The sequence below is a fragment of the Terrapene carolina genome, unplaced genomic scaffold, assembly GCF_002925995.2.
Source record: "Terrapene carolina triunguis isolate 2854851 unplaced genomic scaffold, T_m_triunguis-2.0 Scaffold88, whole genome shotgun sequence".
NCBI lineage: Eukaryota > Metazoa > Chordata > Testudines > Emydidae > Terrapene > Terrapene triunguis.
The window spans coordinates 2,815,217-2,833,229 of NW_020664439.1; the positions used below are offsets into that span (position 1 = coordinate 2,815,217).

At 47.0% G+C, this 18,013-nt stretch overlaps 1 protein-coding gene across 1 annotated transcript in view; it reads left to right on the forward strand.

Moving 5' to 3' along the window:
- The window catches only part of MYO7B (myosin VIIB), an 82,792-nt gene that overhangs the window by 35,559 nt on the left and 29,220 nt on the right, over positions 1-18,013 (forward strand). The window contains exons 17-27 of the mRNA XM_029911107.1: positions 548-646; positions 1,205-1,299; positions 2,587-2,671; positions 3,183-3,401; positions 4,700-4,807; positions 5,954-6,133; positions 8,161-8,370; positions 9,618-9,788; positions 12,616-12,696; positions 14,488-14,615; positions 16,640-16,766. Of these exons, the coding sequence (XP_029766967.1) occupies positions 548-646; positions 1,205-1,299; positions 2,587-2,671; positions 3,183-3,401; positions 4,700-4,807; positions 5,954-6,133; positions 8,161-8,370; positions 9,618-9,788; positions 12,616-12,696; positions 14,488-14,615; positions 16,640-16,766 (1,503 nt within the window). The remainder of the gene's footprint in view (positions 1-547; positions 647-1,204; positions 1,300-2,586; positions 2,672-3,182; positions 3,402-4,699; positions 4,808-5,953; positions 6,134-8,160; positions 8,371-9,617; positions 9,789-12,615; positions 12,697-14,487; positions 14,616-16,639; positions 16,767-18,013) is intronic.

Genomic DNA, 18,013 nt, shown 5'->3' on the forward strand with positions numbered 1-18,013 from the left:
TAATGCTAACTGGACTTTTCCTGATGAGGCATTGAGAGTAATATACTCTCAGTTAGGTTTTAAGCCTAAAATGGTCTCAGCTCACTGCTCACATATACTGGAGCACATGGCTAACCAGGGTTTAAATACCTTTATTCTTCATGTTCATGTTCCCTTTAGCTCAGGCAGTAATGGCTCATGCTTTTAGATCCAGAGGGCCTGAAATTCCTGAAAATATCCCAACCAAGCGCATCATTCCAAATCTAAAACACTTTCATTCTCCGCACCCTCATTTCTGAGCTCTCTCTGTGCTGAGAAATTAACATGCCCCTGGCTTTGGATACCGGGACTTCTCAGAACAAACACTAACATTCCTCCTGCTCTCGGTCCTGGAGCCCTTTAAACCCAAGCCATTTCTGCTCTTGGCACTCTCAATCCTGAGGCCTCTCAGACCTCGTAAATTTCTGTTCTTCATGCTTTGAAATGCCAAGGCCATAGATGTTTAGATCCTGCAACTTCTGTATTTCTAACCAAGCCCCAATCAGTGACAATGATTTTTCCCCATCAGCTGCAGGATGATGCTCGTCGGTGCTGCATTCACATTTCTGAGGCGGTTCTAGGGAAAGATGAAGACTGGAAAATTGGAAGAACCAAGATTTTCCTCAAAGTAAGTAATAAAGGTCGTTTGCTACCTCTTAAGGTAAAATATATATATATATATATATATATATGGGTGCCTCATAGGAAAGCTTGAATTCCCAGCTAAGGAGAACTAAGTCAGCAATGCCGAGTTCTAATGTGAATACTATCCTCCTCTCCAAGTCTGGCTCTTTGGCCCTTAATACAATGTAGCTCAGAGGGTATCGCTGTGCCACCAAATGGCTCGTCCCATAAGAGGCTGATTCATTCACCCACTCCCATTTCCCATTTGTGCAGTGGAACAGCGCATTGCACTTCATAACTCCCTGCTCAGACCCTGAGGGTACAGAGCATGTTATAGTGTGGGCGTACTGTACGTCTGCAGATGGCTACAAGCAAGCATAGTGGGCCAGGTGCTGCAGAAACTTCCTCCTCCAGCTCCAAGAATGTACATTGAAGCCAACTCGCAGCACGCCTGCAAGTTCTGGGCCCCTTCAGCACAGATTCTGCCCTTTGTGTCAAGTTTCTGGTGGTTCTGTGTTGAAACCATTAAATCAATGTATATTTGTGACCTCTTTTTAAACAGGATTATCACGATATGGTATTGGAGGTGCAGCGAGACAAGGCGCTCACTGAAAAGGCCATTCTGATCCAGAAGGTGCTGAGGGGATTCAAGGACAGGTGAGTGCTTTTAAAGAGCATGAGAATTCGTAGTTGTATAAATTCTCATAGACTATATTCTCCTCCTTGGGGTGCATTATAACATAAGTAAAGCACTGACTATGTCAATCCGCAGCTTCCATTGGCCTTAAATTAGATTCCTCTGGCACTCAGATAATATACTGATTGGGCCATATAAATAGATAGGCAAAGATTTTGCTCATAGATTATGTTTTCTGATTCATTTTATCTCAGTGCCTTACAAAATACAGTGGTGCTGTACACAGCACCCTGCATGCATGTGAAAGAATGATCAATAAATCCAGCTGGAAGGAGGATTTGCATTGATCAATTTCTAGTAAACAATGGGCTAAGTCTCAGTGCATGAAATCCTACTGCAGTCAGTGTCCTCTTTTAATCTGCAGAATGACCCTATTCAGTTCTTCTCCCTGCCAGTGTAGGATTGTTCCCTGTAGTTATGGTTCCTAATGTTTTGTCCAGTTCAGTTTAAAAAGTCAATGTATGTCGAGTTTACTTACCTACTAGTACACAGCCATCCTCAGCTGCTCAGATTCCTTAAAGGTTTGATTTATCACTTATTAATCTAACTCTGGCCAATCAAAGTGTGTTTTAGGGAACAGTTCTAACTGTGTTCGGGAATGCGCCTGTCAATGAATGTGCAATACGGGTGTCATCCACCCTGCATTTACTGGGAGAGCTTTCACTGTAGGAAGTTTGCTTATTCAGATAAGTTTTGCAAACATTATCAGTTATAACTCGAGTTCTAAGCATATGGTGATCAGATGCATAGGGTTAACTTAACTAGGTCTGATTTCTGGAAACTGGACCACGTTTTCAGGTGTCACATCTTCAATGCATTCCACGGAGCTACTCCAGCAAAGCATGTGGCCTGGAATTACTGCTGAGAACATTACTGGAGCATCATGGGTCAATCAATAGGGATTACTGGGACTTTCCCTAGACTCTCCTCTCCATTAGCAAGTGGATTCAGAGTGCATGTGACAGGATTTTGGATATCTTGTCTAATTCACTCTGCTGCTTTACTTGCGCTGAGAGCTGAGAAGCAGGGTGAATCTCTGACTGGTGCTATGCAAGGGGTCAGGCTAGATGATAAGAATAGTCTCATCTGGGCTTACCATCTGTGAGCACGGGGTGCAGGCGGGCAGGATGTTGTGACTGAGAGGGGCGAGCCACCGCTTCATTCCTGCCCCTCACCCTTGTCTGTTGTATAAGATATGGCAGGACTGCCTAGCAGAGTAACCTGTTTCTTCATCCATCTGCTTTTAGGAAGCAGTTTTTAAAACAGAGGCAGGCTGCTGTGAAGCTGCAGGCAGCATGGAGGGGTTATTACGGCAGGAAGAATTTCCGACTGGTAAGTGAAGGGGGTCTGTGAATGCTGGTGTGTGAATACTGTGCTGTATGTGGCAGGAGTTCAGAACGGCTGCTCAGCAATAAGCGAGAATGGGCAGATGGGTGGTGTATGGAGAAGAGAGGTTAAGCCCAACAGGGGCTCTGGAACACCTTAACCCTTGTTGCACCCAAGATACGCCCCCTTATTAGTCCCAGGAAGACCATTTTCTTCCATTCAGTTCTCTTCAGTCCTGTTCTCTCCCTTCCCTCCCCTCCGTTTCCTGGGATTAATGTCATTCCCTACATTCAATAGGCCATGGAGGGGGATCTTCAAAGCCCACTTTATAGAGCACTGCACTGGCAGGAAATAAAGCATTCACTCCAGCGGTAATTTCCAGTAGCTGGGTCAGTTGTCCTGAGTCTCTGTCCAGGATAGCTACAGAACTTGTTATCCTCTATCCAGCCCAACACAGTCCTGGCCTCATTTGCATCAAGCCTAATCACTTCAACTCATTCTTCTCCACCTGCTGCAGATCCTGCTGGGCGTTGAGCGCCTGCAGGCCCTCTTCCGGAGCCGGCGACTTGCTAAGCAGTACGAAATAGCCCGGGCCAGTGTGATTAAGTTTCAGGCCCTGTGCCGAGGTTACCTGATGCGTCAGAAGACAGCGGAGCAGATGAAGGCTGTGGGCGTTATACAGGCGTATGCCAGGGGTATGTTTGCTCGTAGGAGTTTCCAGAGGATAAAGAGAGAGGTATGTATGCCCAGTCAGCCATCTTTGAAACATGACATTGCTTCTAGGATGCTCTGATAAGCATGGGGAGCAGCAAGCTCCTATAGGTAGGCAGTCCCCGTAGTGATAACATAGTGTCCCCGGATGAGTTCTTAAGGCATCACCATAGAGTTGACTGTAGGATGATCTCTTTGGTGTAGAATCCTAGAGTTAGCCTGTTGATGGTTCTCCAGGGTCTGGACAGGTATGAGAACAGAGTCTTTAACATAGAGTTCTCATGTATGTCTATCTTCTGTGCTTATTAAATTAGGGGATTTGCAGACATGGGACAAAATCACTTGGGGAAATTGCAAAAAAATAAAATCCATTTTGTTTTAAAAAACAGAGAGTTCAGGAATATTTCTGTGTGGGAGGCATGGAGGGAGGAGAAAAATATCTTATATGATAATATGTTCCAGTAACTTCTGAAAAGGTAAATCAGTTTCTATAACAGGTATGGTCTCTTATGGAAATCAGACTGTATTACATTCTGGAATGAGATATACTCATGGACAAAACTCCTTATTTATTATTCGTATTTCAATAGCAACTAGGCACCCAGTCATGGGCCAAGTCCCCATTGTGCTAGGCACTGTACAAACACGACAAAGACTGTCTGCCTATCTGTCTATGGCTCTTCTAACATGCCTATTATCAAATGTCATATACATAGCTAGGAGATGGACTTCGACTCTCCTCCAATTCCTTCATTCAGCCCCTGCTACTTGCCAAGGGCCAAGTGCATACCTAGAGGGAAAGATTTTGGGTTTTCTCTTCTTCCTTCTCTCACTTATTCCCAAGCAAGATCATCAGGGCAACCCCTTCCCCACACCCTTCCTGGAGAAAGCATTCAGGCTTAGAGTGGACTCATAAATTCAGTGCACGTTCTCTTACTGTCAGGGACGTCCTTACAAAAATTTGTAAAGGGGGCGGGGTGGCCAAATGCACCTTCAGTACTTGCCTCTTGCAGAGGACAGCAAGAGCCTTGTGGAGGAGCCCCGGTTAACCTCCTGGGCATTTCTTTCATTTGAATATCTGCCCCTTTTCAAACTAAAGAATTCCAAAGGCAAAAATTCTCCTCTGAAATAGTTTTCTTACATCCAAATAGTGCTAGTTTATATGGGCCCTGTTGCCAAAGACAGCCAATCTACAGCTGAGCAGCCACTGAGGGCTATTACTAAAATCTTGGTGTGGCAGCCACCCCTGCTTCCCAGCTGATGGCAGAATGTAGCCAGCAAAGCAGGGTGGAGATGGTCATAGAGTGTTACTGTTCCCTGCAGCACCAGCGTAGACTAGAAGCCAGAAGGCTATGCTTAGAAGAGGAGAAGCGCCTCATCCCAATCGTTGGGCCAATGAGAGCAAAGCAAGAAGCCATGAAGCTCGAAAAGGTAGGAGTCAGGATTTGGAGGGATGAATGCAGAGTTCTCGTGTGTGCTCACGGACACTCCACCCAACCACACACACATGCATGGACTTGCTTAACTATCCACACACACATATATCCATCGGGCTGCATTTTCAAAACGTAACAACATGCAGGTACAGTTGTGACCCCACTTGTGTTTGCAAAGTAAGAACTGTGCAATCAAGTCAGACGTGCTTATCTGCCTGCACATTTCCCCAGATTGCTCATGCCAGTCTATCTGCAGCAATGTACTGGCACATTTGCCCAGATTGCCCATGTTAATGCGTTACCAAATATTTAAAGTCACACTCTTCTCTTAAGAGTTTGGGATTCTGTGCTTTCCCTGTAGCATCTATTGGCACCACTGCCCCTTACAGTTGCATTGTTTTTAGGCTAAGATTTAAAACAAAACTAATTAATGAGCACTGACAGTCAGGCTCCTGGTCCATACGACTTTAGACTTCCAGTTTTTAGAATCTTGGGCTTAGTTTCTTATCTCATCACCTATTACACATCAGTAAGTGAAGGAGAACTGACTTTCTGACGTTTTCTTTTGTAATGTCCATAATCCATCCAATATAATCTGTTGGTCATTTGGGATCTAAAACTATTTTCCCCCCTACAAAAGCTTTGCTGTTTACAGGAACAGGTGGAACCATGGGAAGCTGTGGACTTTGTGGCCTTCTACAACTGCAAAAACAAAAGTGACTTTTTGTGAAGTTGGAGAAGAGAAAAATGTTGCACCCAATTCTGATTTCATTTACATTTTCATTTATTAGATTGGTGTGAATCACTGACTCCTGAATTATCCCAATGTGAGTGGGATCAGAGTCAGACTGCTGTTAGTTTTGGCTTTATGCCCCACTTCTAGCATGTACTTTAATTATTTTTTATATCCTAGGCTGTGTCGATCCTGGATGTAGCTCTCCAGTGCAGATGCATCACTCCAGTGACTCACCAGTACAAGCACCATTTTACACTGGTGCATTGTGTCTACATTGGGAGTTTGCACTGGTCAAACTACATCTATGTAGTTACATCAGTGTTAATGTCCCTAGCCTAGATAAGCTTTTAGTTCTAGCTAAACACGCTTCTAGTTAATCTTAATATGTCTTTTGTGTGTTTAAAGGAGCACCTGGCTATGCTGGAGAGGGAGGAGGAGGAGGAGAAGCAAAGAAAACACAATGCTCTCTCCAACAAACCACCACTTTATGATGCTATCAGCGACCAGGAAATGGTGGATAAAGTGTTTGGTTTTCTGCCTACTGTGATTGGAGGCCAAGAAGGGCAGGCTCCTCTGGGATTTGAGGTAAAGAGCAGCAAAGACATGATGGGCCAAATTCATGCCTGGTGTAATATCCTTGACTTTGCTGAAGTTGCACCAAGGATAAATTTGGCTCAACCAGCTTCTATAAAGTGAAAACATGAGCACTAAAAGAGACCAGAAGAGAAGAATTAAGTGGATCCACCCTCTTGAGTCACATGAGCTCATGCACTTGGCATCCTGGGGAAGCTCATTAGTAGCTCAATTAGCATAAGCTTCTATCTCGTACAGGGCTTGAGAGTCCTGTGCCTCCTGTGGTCACATAACGCCAGTTCCTTTCCTCTGGCAGACCCTAGAAAACCCATGCTAGCCTCTTCATTCTGTGTTAGTCTCTTTTGTTATGCTTCCAGGGCCCATTTCTCTGTCTGTAATTTTCTTGTTAGTCTTTTACAGTACGTGCGTGCATTTCTTGTGGATTTAGCAGCTTTCTGTTTGAAAACGAGAGTGAGGTAGAGAGTGGTCCTGATATATAGAGCTATGTAGCCTGTGTGATAGCATCAGTTAGTGTTTTATCTAGAGGCAGATCTTGTTTTGCACACAGATCTTAGGTCGTGGGGAGGATGTTCAGAAATGGCCAGCATATTATCCATGCCCAGTGAGACATGCCTTGGAGCCTCTCCAGCTTGATAGTTTGTTGCCTTGGAAAGGAATGTAATTTGGCAGGACATGGGATCTGCTCCTGGATATCACCTTGAGCTGTCAGGTCCACGGAGAAGTTGCAAAGGATACTTCCAGCCACACCAAGGAAAGCTAAGGCCTGGTCTATATTAGAAAATTAGGTTGGTTTAACTATATCGGTCACACCCCTGAGAGGTGTTTTTAAGCCAACCGAAATCCCCGTGCAGACAACGCTTCCCCTGACCTAGCTACTACCTCTTGGGTTGGTGGATTAGCTATGCCAAGGGAGAACCCCTCCTACTGGCATAGGTGGTGTCTATACTGAGGTGCTAGAGTGGTGCAGCTATGCTGCTGTAGTGTGTTAAGTGCAGGCAAGCCCTAAGTCCTACTTAACAGGCATAGGACTCTCTCCCCAGCATTTTGTTGACAAATCTGCTTGTTGCTGGGAGGCTGGACTGTGCTTTGAAGTCCCTATTTCTGCAGCATTGTTGAGGTTAGGTCCAGTCTTCTGCTGAGCATCCTCTGCCTCAAGAAAGCTAATTTCATCTCTGCAAGAGGAAACATCAGGAGGACTTGAGGAAGTGCAGTCACTTGGGAGGGTTTAGTGCTGGGAGGTCCTTCTTCCAACTTGCTTTCTTAGCATCCCCTCCCTTGGGGTTAGTTCTGCCAGGACCCATAGTTGCCAAGTCCCCAGTCAGCTGATTGCCCAGGATAAAGTAATTTGGGGTCAATGCCATTCATTTCAGAGGATGAGGCTTCCAGGTTTCTGATGAGTGATGGAAGACTCCAGTATTAGCTGCACCAACCGCCTTAGGTCACCAGTCTGAATGAAGCATGCTTGGAGTGCATTGTTTTGGAGATTCCTCAAGTGCTTTACCTTCATGACATTAAGAACTGTAGGGTTCTGAAAGCTGCAGCACTGAACCATGTATGACACTGCCGCAAGGCTGAGTCTCTAGCACTGCAGAAGTACAGGGAACAGAGGAAAGACTTCGGAGTTGCAGAAGGGGTCTGTGGTCCCGGTGGAATGGAGTGAGAGGAGGCAGGTGGTTTAGAATGAGCAGATAAATCTCTCTAGGTCAGTGTATAGTGAGGGCTAGCAGGAATGATAGGATAATGAGACAGAGCCTGGCTTTCTCAATGAGCAGACACCATAGTGTTCCTAGGGCAACTGGGATTCCAGGCTGAATGCACTTAGTGATGGTTAAATCTCCAAGAGCAGAACAGGCACAGCTCCCAGTGCCTATTCCTGGCTGATGGAAGTAGCACTGATATTAACTGAAATCCACCTGGCTGGGACCTCAAGGGCTCTTTCTGGCAAAGCTGGGAAGCAGAAAATAACTATACAGGACATGAGGAGAAAGGAAATGGGCTCTTGTCTGTGTTCTGTACAGGACCTGGAAGCAAAGGCAGGCAAGCTGGATGAGGTGGACCTGGACATGATTCCCATGAGCATGGAGCTGGAAGAGGAAGTCGATGACCTGGCAGAGTACACGTTTCCAAAGTTTGCAGCCACTTACTTCCAAGGATCCTCTACGCACACGCACATCCGGAGACCGCTGCGTCACCCGCTGCTCTACCATGATGAGAAAGACGATATCCTGGTATGTTCCTTCCTTGAGTGCCCCTGCAGGCCTTTCCTCTCCTCCAACAGGCCTGTCGTTCCCTGACCAGGGGCTGTGGGCAGGGGAAACTCTAGAGCCAGAGATACTCCTGAGCACTACAATGGAACTAGTAATTTCCATGTTCCCTGGAGGCTGCTTGCCTGTGAGTCTTTGCTTCCTGCTGGCAGGTGCTGCCCACAGCACAGTGCTGGCTGCACAGGAGAGAGCCCTGCCACTCACTCAGTCAGCTGATACAAGAGGCCCTGATGTAATTGCTTCTCCACCTTTATTCTACCAAGGAAAAGACTCTGGGAGCTGGCCCCAGCCACTTCTGCTCAGGGTGGGGGTGGGGAAGAAGGGGCTTTAGGCTCACCCTTTGCCCAGCTGCTGTTGAGGCTTCTGGTTTTTGAGATGAAGTTGAGCGGGAGTGGAGGTCCATGCCTTCCCATCATCCTGCTGTTGCTGCTCCTGCTGAGGGGTGAGGAGTTCTGGGATTCCCTCACTTAGCACAGGGCAGCCTTAGAAAACCAAGGTCCCCGTCCTGCAAGAGATTTGATGTCACTCCCTTGCAGGTTTGGGTCCTAAGGGCTCTTGGGAAAGCTGAATGCTGGCTGCCAGTCACGAGTAAGTTCAGACTCAGGCTCAGCTAACGTTTCTGTATCACTCGCTAGCCCCATCCTGCACCATCCCCAATATTAAAAAAACTGCCTCACAACAGCAGCTGTCTGAGGGCTTTAGCAATAATACAGCTGGTCTAAGGGCTTGTTTACACTTAAACACTGCAGCAGCACCGCTGTAGCACTTCAGTGAAGACACTACCTAGTCTGATGGGAGGGGTTCTCCTGAGAGGTGGGAGGTAAGTCAATGGGAGAACTGTCTCCACCGGCGGTTAGGTTGGTTTAACTGCATCGCTCAGGGGTGTGGATTTGTCCCATCCCTGAGCAAGGTAGTTATATCCACCTAATTTCCTACTGTCGAGCAGACCTAACGTTCCCACCAGAGCCACCTGAACCTTCACACGCCGTCCTCTCTGCATTGGGGATACACGAATATTGCTCATATATGACATGAGGGTCTATGGAAACTTCCCATGTTAATGATATGGAGCACAGGATTTTATCTGCCTGAACAGTGGATGGGGAAGTGAGAAGTCCTTCCCATATGTGCGTGTGTGGCTCTCTTTGAGCAGTGGGGAGCCTGGAGTTCTCCATACCTGTCTGACTTCGCATTGGTCTCCTGCCTTTCAGGCTTCCTTGGCCGTGTGGAATATCATCCTGCGGTTTATGGGCGAACTCCCGGAGCCAGCCATGTTTGCTAAGAACACCAACAGCAAGAGCAGCTCTGTGATGACGCAAATCTATGACACACTTGGCAAGAAAAGCCAGGTCCAGCTAATGGGCAACAACACTCCAGAACTGGTAAGAGGGAGAAGCCTTTATTTTCAGACGCTTCCCTCTGCTATCGTGCTGCTGTTCTGAGGGGTGAGAGACGCAAAGGAACACTTGAAGGCTTTAGCACTCCTGAATTTAACACATACCAATAGCCTTCTCTGGAGAAAGCCAGCCTCGCTGGAGGAAACTGCAGCCAGTTCTGGCAGCCAGGGTGAAAACATTCACATACCAGTAGCAGGGCTTAAACACTCTGCCTGCTGAGTGGAGAGCCTCAATTTGAGACAACCCCTATGCATTAATGGCCAGATTTTCAAGCATTCAGAATCCTCACTGTGATGTGGATGGCCAGGTTTTCAAAAGAACTTTGCACCCAATGGACTGAACACTTGAAAATCTGACCCAGTGTTTAAAGACACCATTTAGAATATTTTTACTAACAGTTTTAATAGCATCTTAGAATTTTTTAACTAGTTATTGTAATTTTACTTCTTCCCAAATGGTTGTAGCTGGAAACAGCCTTTTTCTCCATCTTGAGCCTGTCTCTAGAAAGTCTTCCTGTAGGAGTCATATCGGACCTCTGCGAGTGGCACCTACAGTATGGCTCCGCACAGGCAATGCCAGTGGAGAACAACCAACACTGGCAATAAGCTTTTTTCTCTTGAATTGAAGGTGGCCTCAGCATTATTGGGTGTTAGCACTCTAGCCCTCACAGATGAAAAGAGCAGCTCATGCTAGCGACCTACAGGACAAGTATGGGCACAGCAGTTGTGATCTGCTCTGCATAAGAAATTATCTATTGTAAGGTTTTCTATAGAAGTGGCTCTCAACCTATCCAGACTACTGTATCCCTTTCGGGTGTCTGATTTGTCTTGCATACCACAAAGTTTCACCTCACTTAAAAACTACTTGCTTACAAAATCAGACATAAAAATACAAGTGTCACAGCACACTGTTACTGAAAAATTGCTGACTTTCTCATTTTTACCATATAATTATAAAATAAATCAATTGCAATATAAATATTGTACTTGCATTTCAGCATATAATATTTAGAGCAGTATAAACAAGCCATTGTATGACATTTTAGTTTGTACTGACTTCGCTAGTGCTTTTTATGTAGCCTGTTGTAAAATTAAGCAAATATCTAGATGAGTTGATGTACCCCCTGGAAGACCTCTGCATACCCCTGGTTGAGAACCACTGTTCTATAGCACACATCAGAGTAATGTCTAAGCAGTTAGATGAACCTTTGGTGACCTACAAGTGACAGAAGTAAGGGCTGTTGACCATAACTTCCTCTTTGTGTTCCTGTAGGATCCTGACTTGTGCCTTTAATTATGGCTAAGCGAAATTATGCAGCTAGCAGTGCTTAGAGCCCAAGGGGACCAAATAGGGGTCTGTCAATGGGTAGGCTTACTGCTGGTGCATCCCGTTGTGGCACAGCAGGCACTTCTCAGCTGGTCCTCCTCTCTTCTCACCACTCAGCCCTCTGGTGGGGTCTGATATGGTCCCACCCCTTTTGGGGTAAACAGAGTCCTGAATGTCTACAGCCCAGCAGCTTCAGATCCACTGCTTCCTGCCTGGGCTGCTTCCTCCCACAGCCTGCCTCTAGGCCATTCTACCAGCCCCTCCTCTGCAGATCCCAAAAGGAAAAGCCCCATAGTTGTGAGGAACAAGGTATATGTAAGAATCCCTTGCCAGGCCTACCTGCCCCTAGGGAGGCTCTGATGCCTAGCAGCATCAGTCACCTTCCAGCCCCAGCCAGGCCTTCCTTCAGGCAGTCCTGGGATAGGCTCTGGCCCCACCAGGCCTTCTTTCAAGGGCTTAGCACAAAAGGCCCTCTTCTCTTCCCAGCCAGCTCCTGACTGAACTGGGCTGTCCCTTTTAACTCCTCCCTCCAGGGTTGGCACTGCTCCCAGGTGAAGTGGGACAGGGCTAATTGAGCCCACATGCTCTCATTAACTCCTTCCCATCTAGTGTGGGTTTTGTACACCCTATCCCAGGGTCAAAGAGGGTCTTGCATTTAACATAGTCCTTGGAAGCCTCCCCTAGGGGAATGGAACAAATGGGAGGTTGCGGCCTGATTGGGGAGTGAATCCGGGACTGGCTGTGCTCACAGAGAACTAGAGTTAATGATGCAGATACCCTGCAATGTAAAACATCCTGATTTTTGCCTTGAAACTAGTTCGGAGTTCATCAGGGTGGCAGAGTCCTGACAAAGACACAGTCTACTTCCATTGTTCAATACACAGTTTAAAATACTGTGAAGAAGATGGTGGAGTCTCATGGGATTTCAAAAGAGTCAAGCCCTGGCATAACTGTTCTACTTTTGAAGTCAACGGTAAAACTCCCAATGGGAGCAGAGTTAGGCCAATGCTGACCACTTCTAAAAAATCACACCCTGAATGGCTGCTCCTAAGAATGTTACCTGGATTTTTCAGACCGAGCCATTGTACCTGAATTCCTGTGTGTGAACAGTTAACTGAATTGCTGAAGAACTATTGCACTCACAAGATACTAACACTTTTCTATTCTTTTTTTTAAAAAATCACATAGGCCCAGTAGAGTGCAGAAAGAATGAAACACAATAGCTCAGGTCCTCAGCTGACACAAATCACTATAGCTCCATTGAAGTCAATTGACACCAGCTAAAATGCTGGCTCAGTATTTCTCTATAACATTGTCAGAAAGCTGTCACTCCAAAGGCCCTGACACTGGAGAGAAGGTGCTTTGGTTGATGACTACCGTCACATAGTTCAGCATTTCTTTCCCTGCTTGCCATTCCTTAATTCACTGGTCTCTACTGTGCTTTGGGCATTGAACTAGTTTTCTGTCATAACCATGTCTATTTTAGGGAGCCTACAGAAGGAATAACAGAATCTCCAAGGGGATCTCCTCTGTGAAGCTGAAACGTTCCTCGAAGCTGACAGGAAAGGTAAGAGGCAGACACCGATATAGCTTTCTCCAGGTATCTTTGCCAGGCCTCCTTCCTCCCCATGCTGACAGGCACTACGGGCTGCCTGTCCCCTGGGCTAAGAACCCTCTCCCCAAGCAGCTCCAGGGCCAGCCGTTCCCTGTGTATGGAACTCCTGCTCTGCTACTTGCCACTGAGGTCATTCATGTCCTGACAAGTCCCCCTTCCTCCAGCCTTGCCAGCCCTTCCTGCGCCTGTTGAAGAGCGGCTCTTCTGCACAATGAACCCTGCGTAATTAACAGCTGTATTATATAGGGTGCCTAAAGGCCTCGCTCAGGGCCCCATTGTGCTAGGTGCTGCACAGATACAGTGAGTGTTCTGCCTTCAACAGCTTACAGTCCTCCCCGCTTCCTCTCAGACAATTCCTCCAGAGCAGAGACCGCACATCCTTTTCCACTCAGTGGGGAAAATCTTTCCCTCCCATGCATCTTTGAACAATCCCCAGGCTCTATTGTGCTTACACAGGGTGGTTCAAATTCAGATTTTCTCCAGTCCTTCTCTGAAGGACAATCCCTCCCCCAGTTCTCTCTCACAGATGTCTTAGCCTCTTCTAATCCTTGCAACTGGGAGATTCCAGACTGAGCTTCCTACCCTTCCAGAGCAAGGACAGGCCTTTCTTGCATCAGGACATTGAACCAGAGCTGGTTGAAAAATGACAATTGTCATAAAAAATGTCCAAATTGTGTCTGTTTTGCAGGGTTTAAAATGAACCTGTACCCATTTTTCACCACTTTTCAAATTGAAATTTGCATCGATGGTGTTACTGAAAATTGCCATTTACCAATTTTCAGTAAATGAAAAAACAATTGATAAAATGTGTGATAGAAAATGTGGTGAAAAGCTTCACACAAAAAAATAAATGTAGAAAACCAAAGTTATTTGCACTATTTGTCGTTGTTTATGAAAAGGCCATTTTTTCAAGGACATTTTTTTGAAAAATTTCAACCAACTTTACTGTTAACACTGTTTGGAAGGGAAGGACACCACCCCCACCCCCACCCCCACCCCCAGACACACACAGTTTGGTATAACTAATACAAAGTCCAGTGTTCTATTTTCCCATTCCCCATGTTCAGGCTTCAGATGAGAAGGTGATGCTAGTGTTTCATTTTACTTATTTAGACAAACTGCTCTTTGAAAGAGAATGACTACTGACAGCAGTCCTTAGGCCAGTCACAATGTATGAACAGCTCTACTGAGCACATAACATAGTGTAGCGCATTGGCTTTGGGTGCATGAATGAGGAAAGGAGGCTGCTTGCTAGTGCATGGTTCACTGAAAGGATAAGGGACCTACCAGCTAGAGGAGTTCTGCTTTGGCACTAGAGGGAAAGGCTTCTGTGGTTGAAAATGAAGGAGCAGCTTTCTAGTTCTGGCTCTTCAGATATGTTCTTTAATAACTGTCTCAGTTGATGTAGATCATAGGTCCTTTATATCTATCTAGATGGTTACAGAATACTCATCACTAGGGTATATGAGTGCAACAGGGACTTCATGCTATTGCACAGCGGAGCCAAAGGTCACAGTAGAGCTAAGTAGAACCAGCTAGTTGGTGAGGGTAATGCTGCAGCAATAGATATTTCGGGTTAATTTACATTGAAATGATGATGCTCTGGTCAGCTCTCAGCTGTCACTGGGTTATGCTGGGAATGTTTGGGCTGTAGAGATACAGTAGAGGCATCTATTCCTGGACCCAGTTGCAACTGACTAGTACAAAAGAAGAGCTCCTGAGAATTCTGCCTCTCTGTTTCAGGTGGTGAGCCAGCTGAACAGTAGGGAGGAGCTAATCCAGGAGCAGAGCACAATCTTGGATAGACCTATGTCCAACCTTGAAAAAGTGCACTTTGTTATCGGCAATGCAATCCTGCGCCCTGCCATCAGGTACGGAACTTGCACCTGTCATCAAAGGCCAGCCACCCACAGCTACAAAACCATCCAGAGCTCTCTTTCCAAATCCTGCTATCAACTCCCATTAACTGAGGAGTTGGGGCTCAATTCATCTCTGGAGAAGTCTGTCTAGATTAGGGTGACCAGATGTCCTGATAAAATCAGGACTGTCCCGATATTTAACCCTTTGTCCCGCGTCCCGATCAATGTACAATCGGGACACCTTTTGTCCCAATATTCAGGTAAGGAGGCGAGCGGCAGGGAGGCGCCGACTCCGTGGGTGCTCCAGGGTTGGAGCACCCATGGGGAAAAAGTGCAGCCAAGCTCCCCATTCCTCGCCTCCTTCTCCTCCCCTCCCCCTAGCGCGCCGCGTCCCTACTCCTCCCCACCCCCCCGCGCTTCCCGCCGCCTAACAGCTGTTTGGTGGCGTTTAGCGCTTTCCAGGAGGGAGGGGGGAGGAGCGGGGACGTGGCGCGCTCAGGGGAGGAGGTGGAGAAGAGGCAGGGCAGGGGCGGGGACTTGGGGGAAGGGGGTGGAATGGGGGTGGAACGAGGGCGGATGCTTGGGCGGGAAGAGGTGGGGGGTGGGTGAGCACCCACCCGGCAGAAGGGAAGTTGGCACCATGGGGTGAGTGGCGGGCGGCGGGGTGAAGAGGCGAGCGAGCGGGCGGGCGGGATGAGGAGGCGAGCGGTGGGTGGGGGACTGAGGAGGGACGCAGCAAGCCGGCAGGGAGCCGGGGGATGAGGAAGGGCACGGGTGGGGGCGGGGAGGCTGAGCGGGGAGGGAGGGGACCTGGGACAGAGTGGGGGCGGAGCCTGGGAGGAGCAGGGGTGGACTGTGGGCAGGGCCGATGGCACCCCAATGTGTCCCAAAATTTTAGTGTTGTGATCTGGTCACCCTAGTCTAGATTCTAGACTAACCAGCTATTCCCAAGAGGTTCTCTCACCATTATCTGCTGGAATCGCCTTTCTCCCTGCCTGTTCTGCTATTTTTGATGGGATCAGTGTCCATCTTACTAGTTCTCTCACCTATATCGACCTCTGTCACTGAACATCTCAGGGGTATGCAGTAGGGCCCGCTTTTGTGCTGTAGCCTGCCAAAAGCTCAAATGTCTGATGCAACACCAAGTTTAGAAAATCTGACGTAAAAGGAAAGGTTGAAAGAATTGGGCATGTTTAGTCTAGAGAAGGGGGGGGGAGGACATGCCAAGAGTTTCAAATATGTAAATGGTGGTTATAAAGAGGACTCCGATCAATTGTTCTCCATGTCCACCAAGAGTAGGCCAAGTAGTAACTGGCTTAATTAGCATCAAGGGGGATTTAAATTAGATGTCAGGAAAAACATTCTAACTCTAAAGGGCAGTTAATACTGGAATAGGCTTCCAAGGTAGACAAAGTGACAACTATCCTGCTTGTTGTTTATATAGAGCCATTCTAAAATCGTCTATGCTTTCCCTGGGTCTCTGTTCACAGTGGTCAAAGCCTGCACGTTCTTGCCTGATGTTTCCATAGACAATGGAGTGCTTGCCCCCTGTGAGCTGGACTGAAACTCCCAAACTCATTTCACATAAGCCACCAAAGAGCTGTCCAATGGTAACAGCCTTTGGTCACAACCAGACTGGACTGGACATATAGCATCCATGGGGACAAGGCACTGTAGGATTAACTTCCTTGTGTAGGAGGCACTGGGCTGAGCTTCAGAACATCCTGGCTTTCTGTGTGACTTGGACAAGTCAATCACTCTCTCTGTGCCTCAGATCCCCACCTGTGAGATTGGATGATGACACAGTAATAGTTCCTACCTCCGAGATATCGGGAGGCTGGATTCCTGAATGAGGGGGAGGTGCCGCCTGAGCACCGTGGAAAAGGAACTAAATAAAATATACTGAGCTGACACAGAGGCAATTTTAAAGGGCTGAAATGGTCGGTCTGAATGCTTCAGGGATCCATCGAGCCACAGTTTGACAGCAAAGTCCATCATTCTCTTTGACAGTGTGATCAGCATGTATCTTGTTACAGAGATGAGATTTACTGCCAGATCTGCAAGCAGCTCTCTGAAAATAACAACAAGAGCAGTCGAGCTCGAGGCTGGATCCTCCTCTCGCTTTGCCTGGGCTGTTTCCCTCCCTCAGACAAGTTTGTGAAGGTATCGTGCCCTCATTTCCTGGACCAGGTCTGGGGGCTTGTTTGTTGTTGTATTTGGCTACAATATGTAGAATTAACTGTTTGGTTGCTATAGCGGCTGGTGGTAGGGTGGAGGCAGAAACTTCCCCACATCATTACTCCCATGGACAAATCAATACATAAATCTCTGGTACTGTATCCTTCACCCTCCCTCAGACCTAAATACACGAGCCAGAGACTCAGCTGCTGCATTGACTTCAGTGCTCTGACTTCATTTGAGTTACTCCAGGTTGCTTCAGAAGCGCTACGCCACTTTACACCTGCTGAGGATCTGGCCCATACTGTACATATTACAGGCATTTGTAATGTGATGGGAGGGGAATAGTTAAGAGTAAAGTTCAGCAGCAACTCCCTCACCACAGATTACTCTGCAAGTGTTCCTCCCCTCTCCCGACAGCTCTCTCTGCAAAGCCAAGGACCCAGCCCAAACGGAATGTCTGGGACATGGACAAGATGAGTGCATCCCTGCTGTAATTCCATTGACGTCAGTGGGGCCTGATTCTGATCTCACCCACACCACTTTCACAGTGGTGTAATTCCACTGCCTACTTCAATGGCGTTATTAGTGATTTAGGGGAGAGATCCAAATCAGGGCCAGTTACCCCAGGGATGAATTCAACACAACAGGCCTGATTCTGATCTCATGCTGGTGCAACATAGGAGTAGCTCATTTGAAGTTAAATAAGTAAGTGAGATTGAGTCAGGCCTACTGTCTCCAAAAGTTTCTTTACAGCCCATAGTCAATTACAGTGGAGCCTATTTTAGCATCCTGCTCTTCCAATGATTGGTCCCTGATCCTTCAGAGGAAGGTGAAAACACAGTAATCAACCTGGCCAGTTGTTCCAGGCTGCATATTGGAATGGAAATAGTGCCTTTCCTAATTTACAGGGATATGAGTACTCTGCCCCTGAAGCATGAGGTTTGCAGGAGGCTTCTAGACTGACCTGTGGATTCAGATAACAGGCCAAATTTCCAGAGAGAGTTCTGAGGTCCATGTGCAATTAAGCACCCATATTTGCATGTGCAGTTACTGCGATTTTGTGCAAACAGTATGACTGCACGGACAAAGGATGCCCTTGGTATCATGCAGTCACCAGGCAGGCGCGTGCATTTGCAATAATAATTCCAATCATAAATATAGTGAGCAATTGGCACAGCTCTTACTCCCTGTTGAGGGTTTAGCTCTGCATATCACTACAGATACTTCTA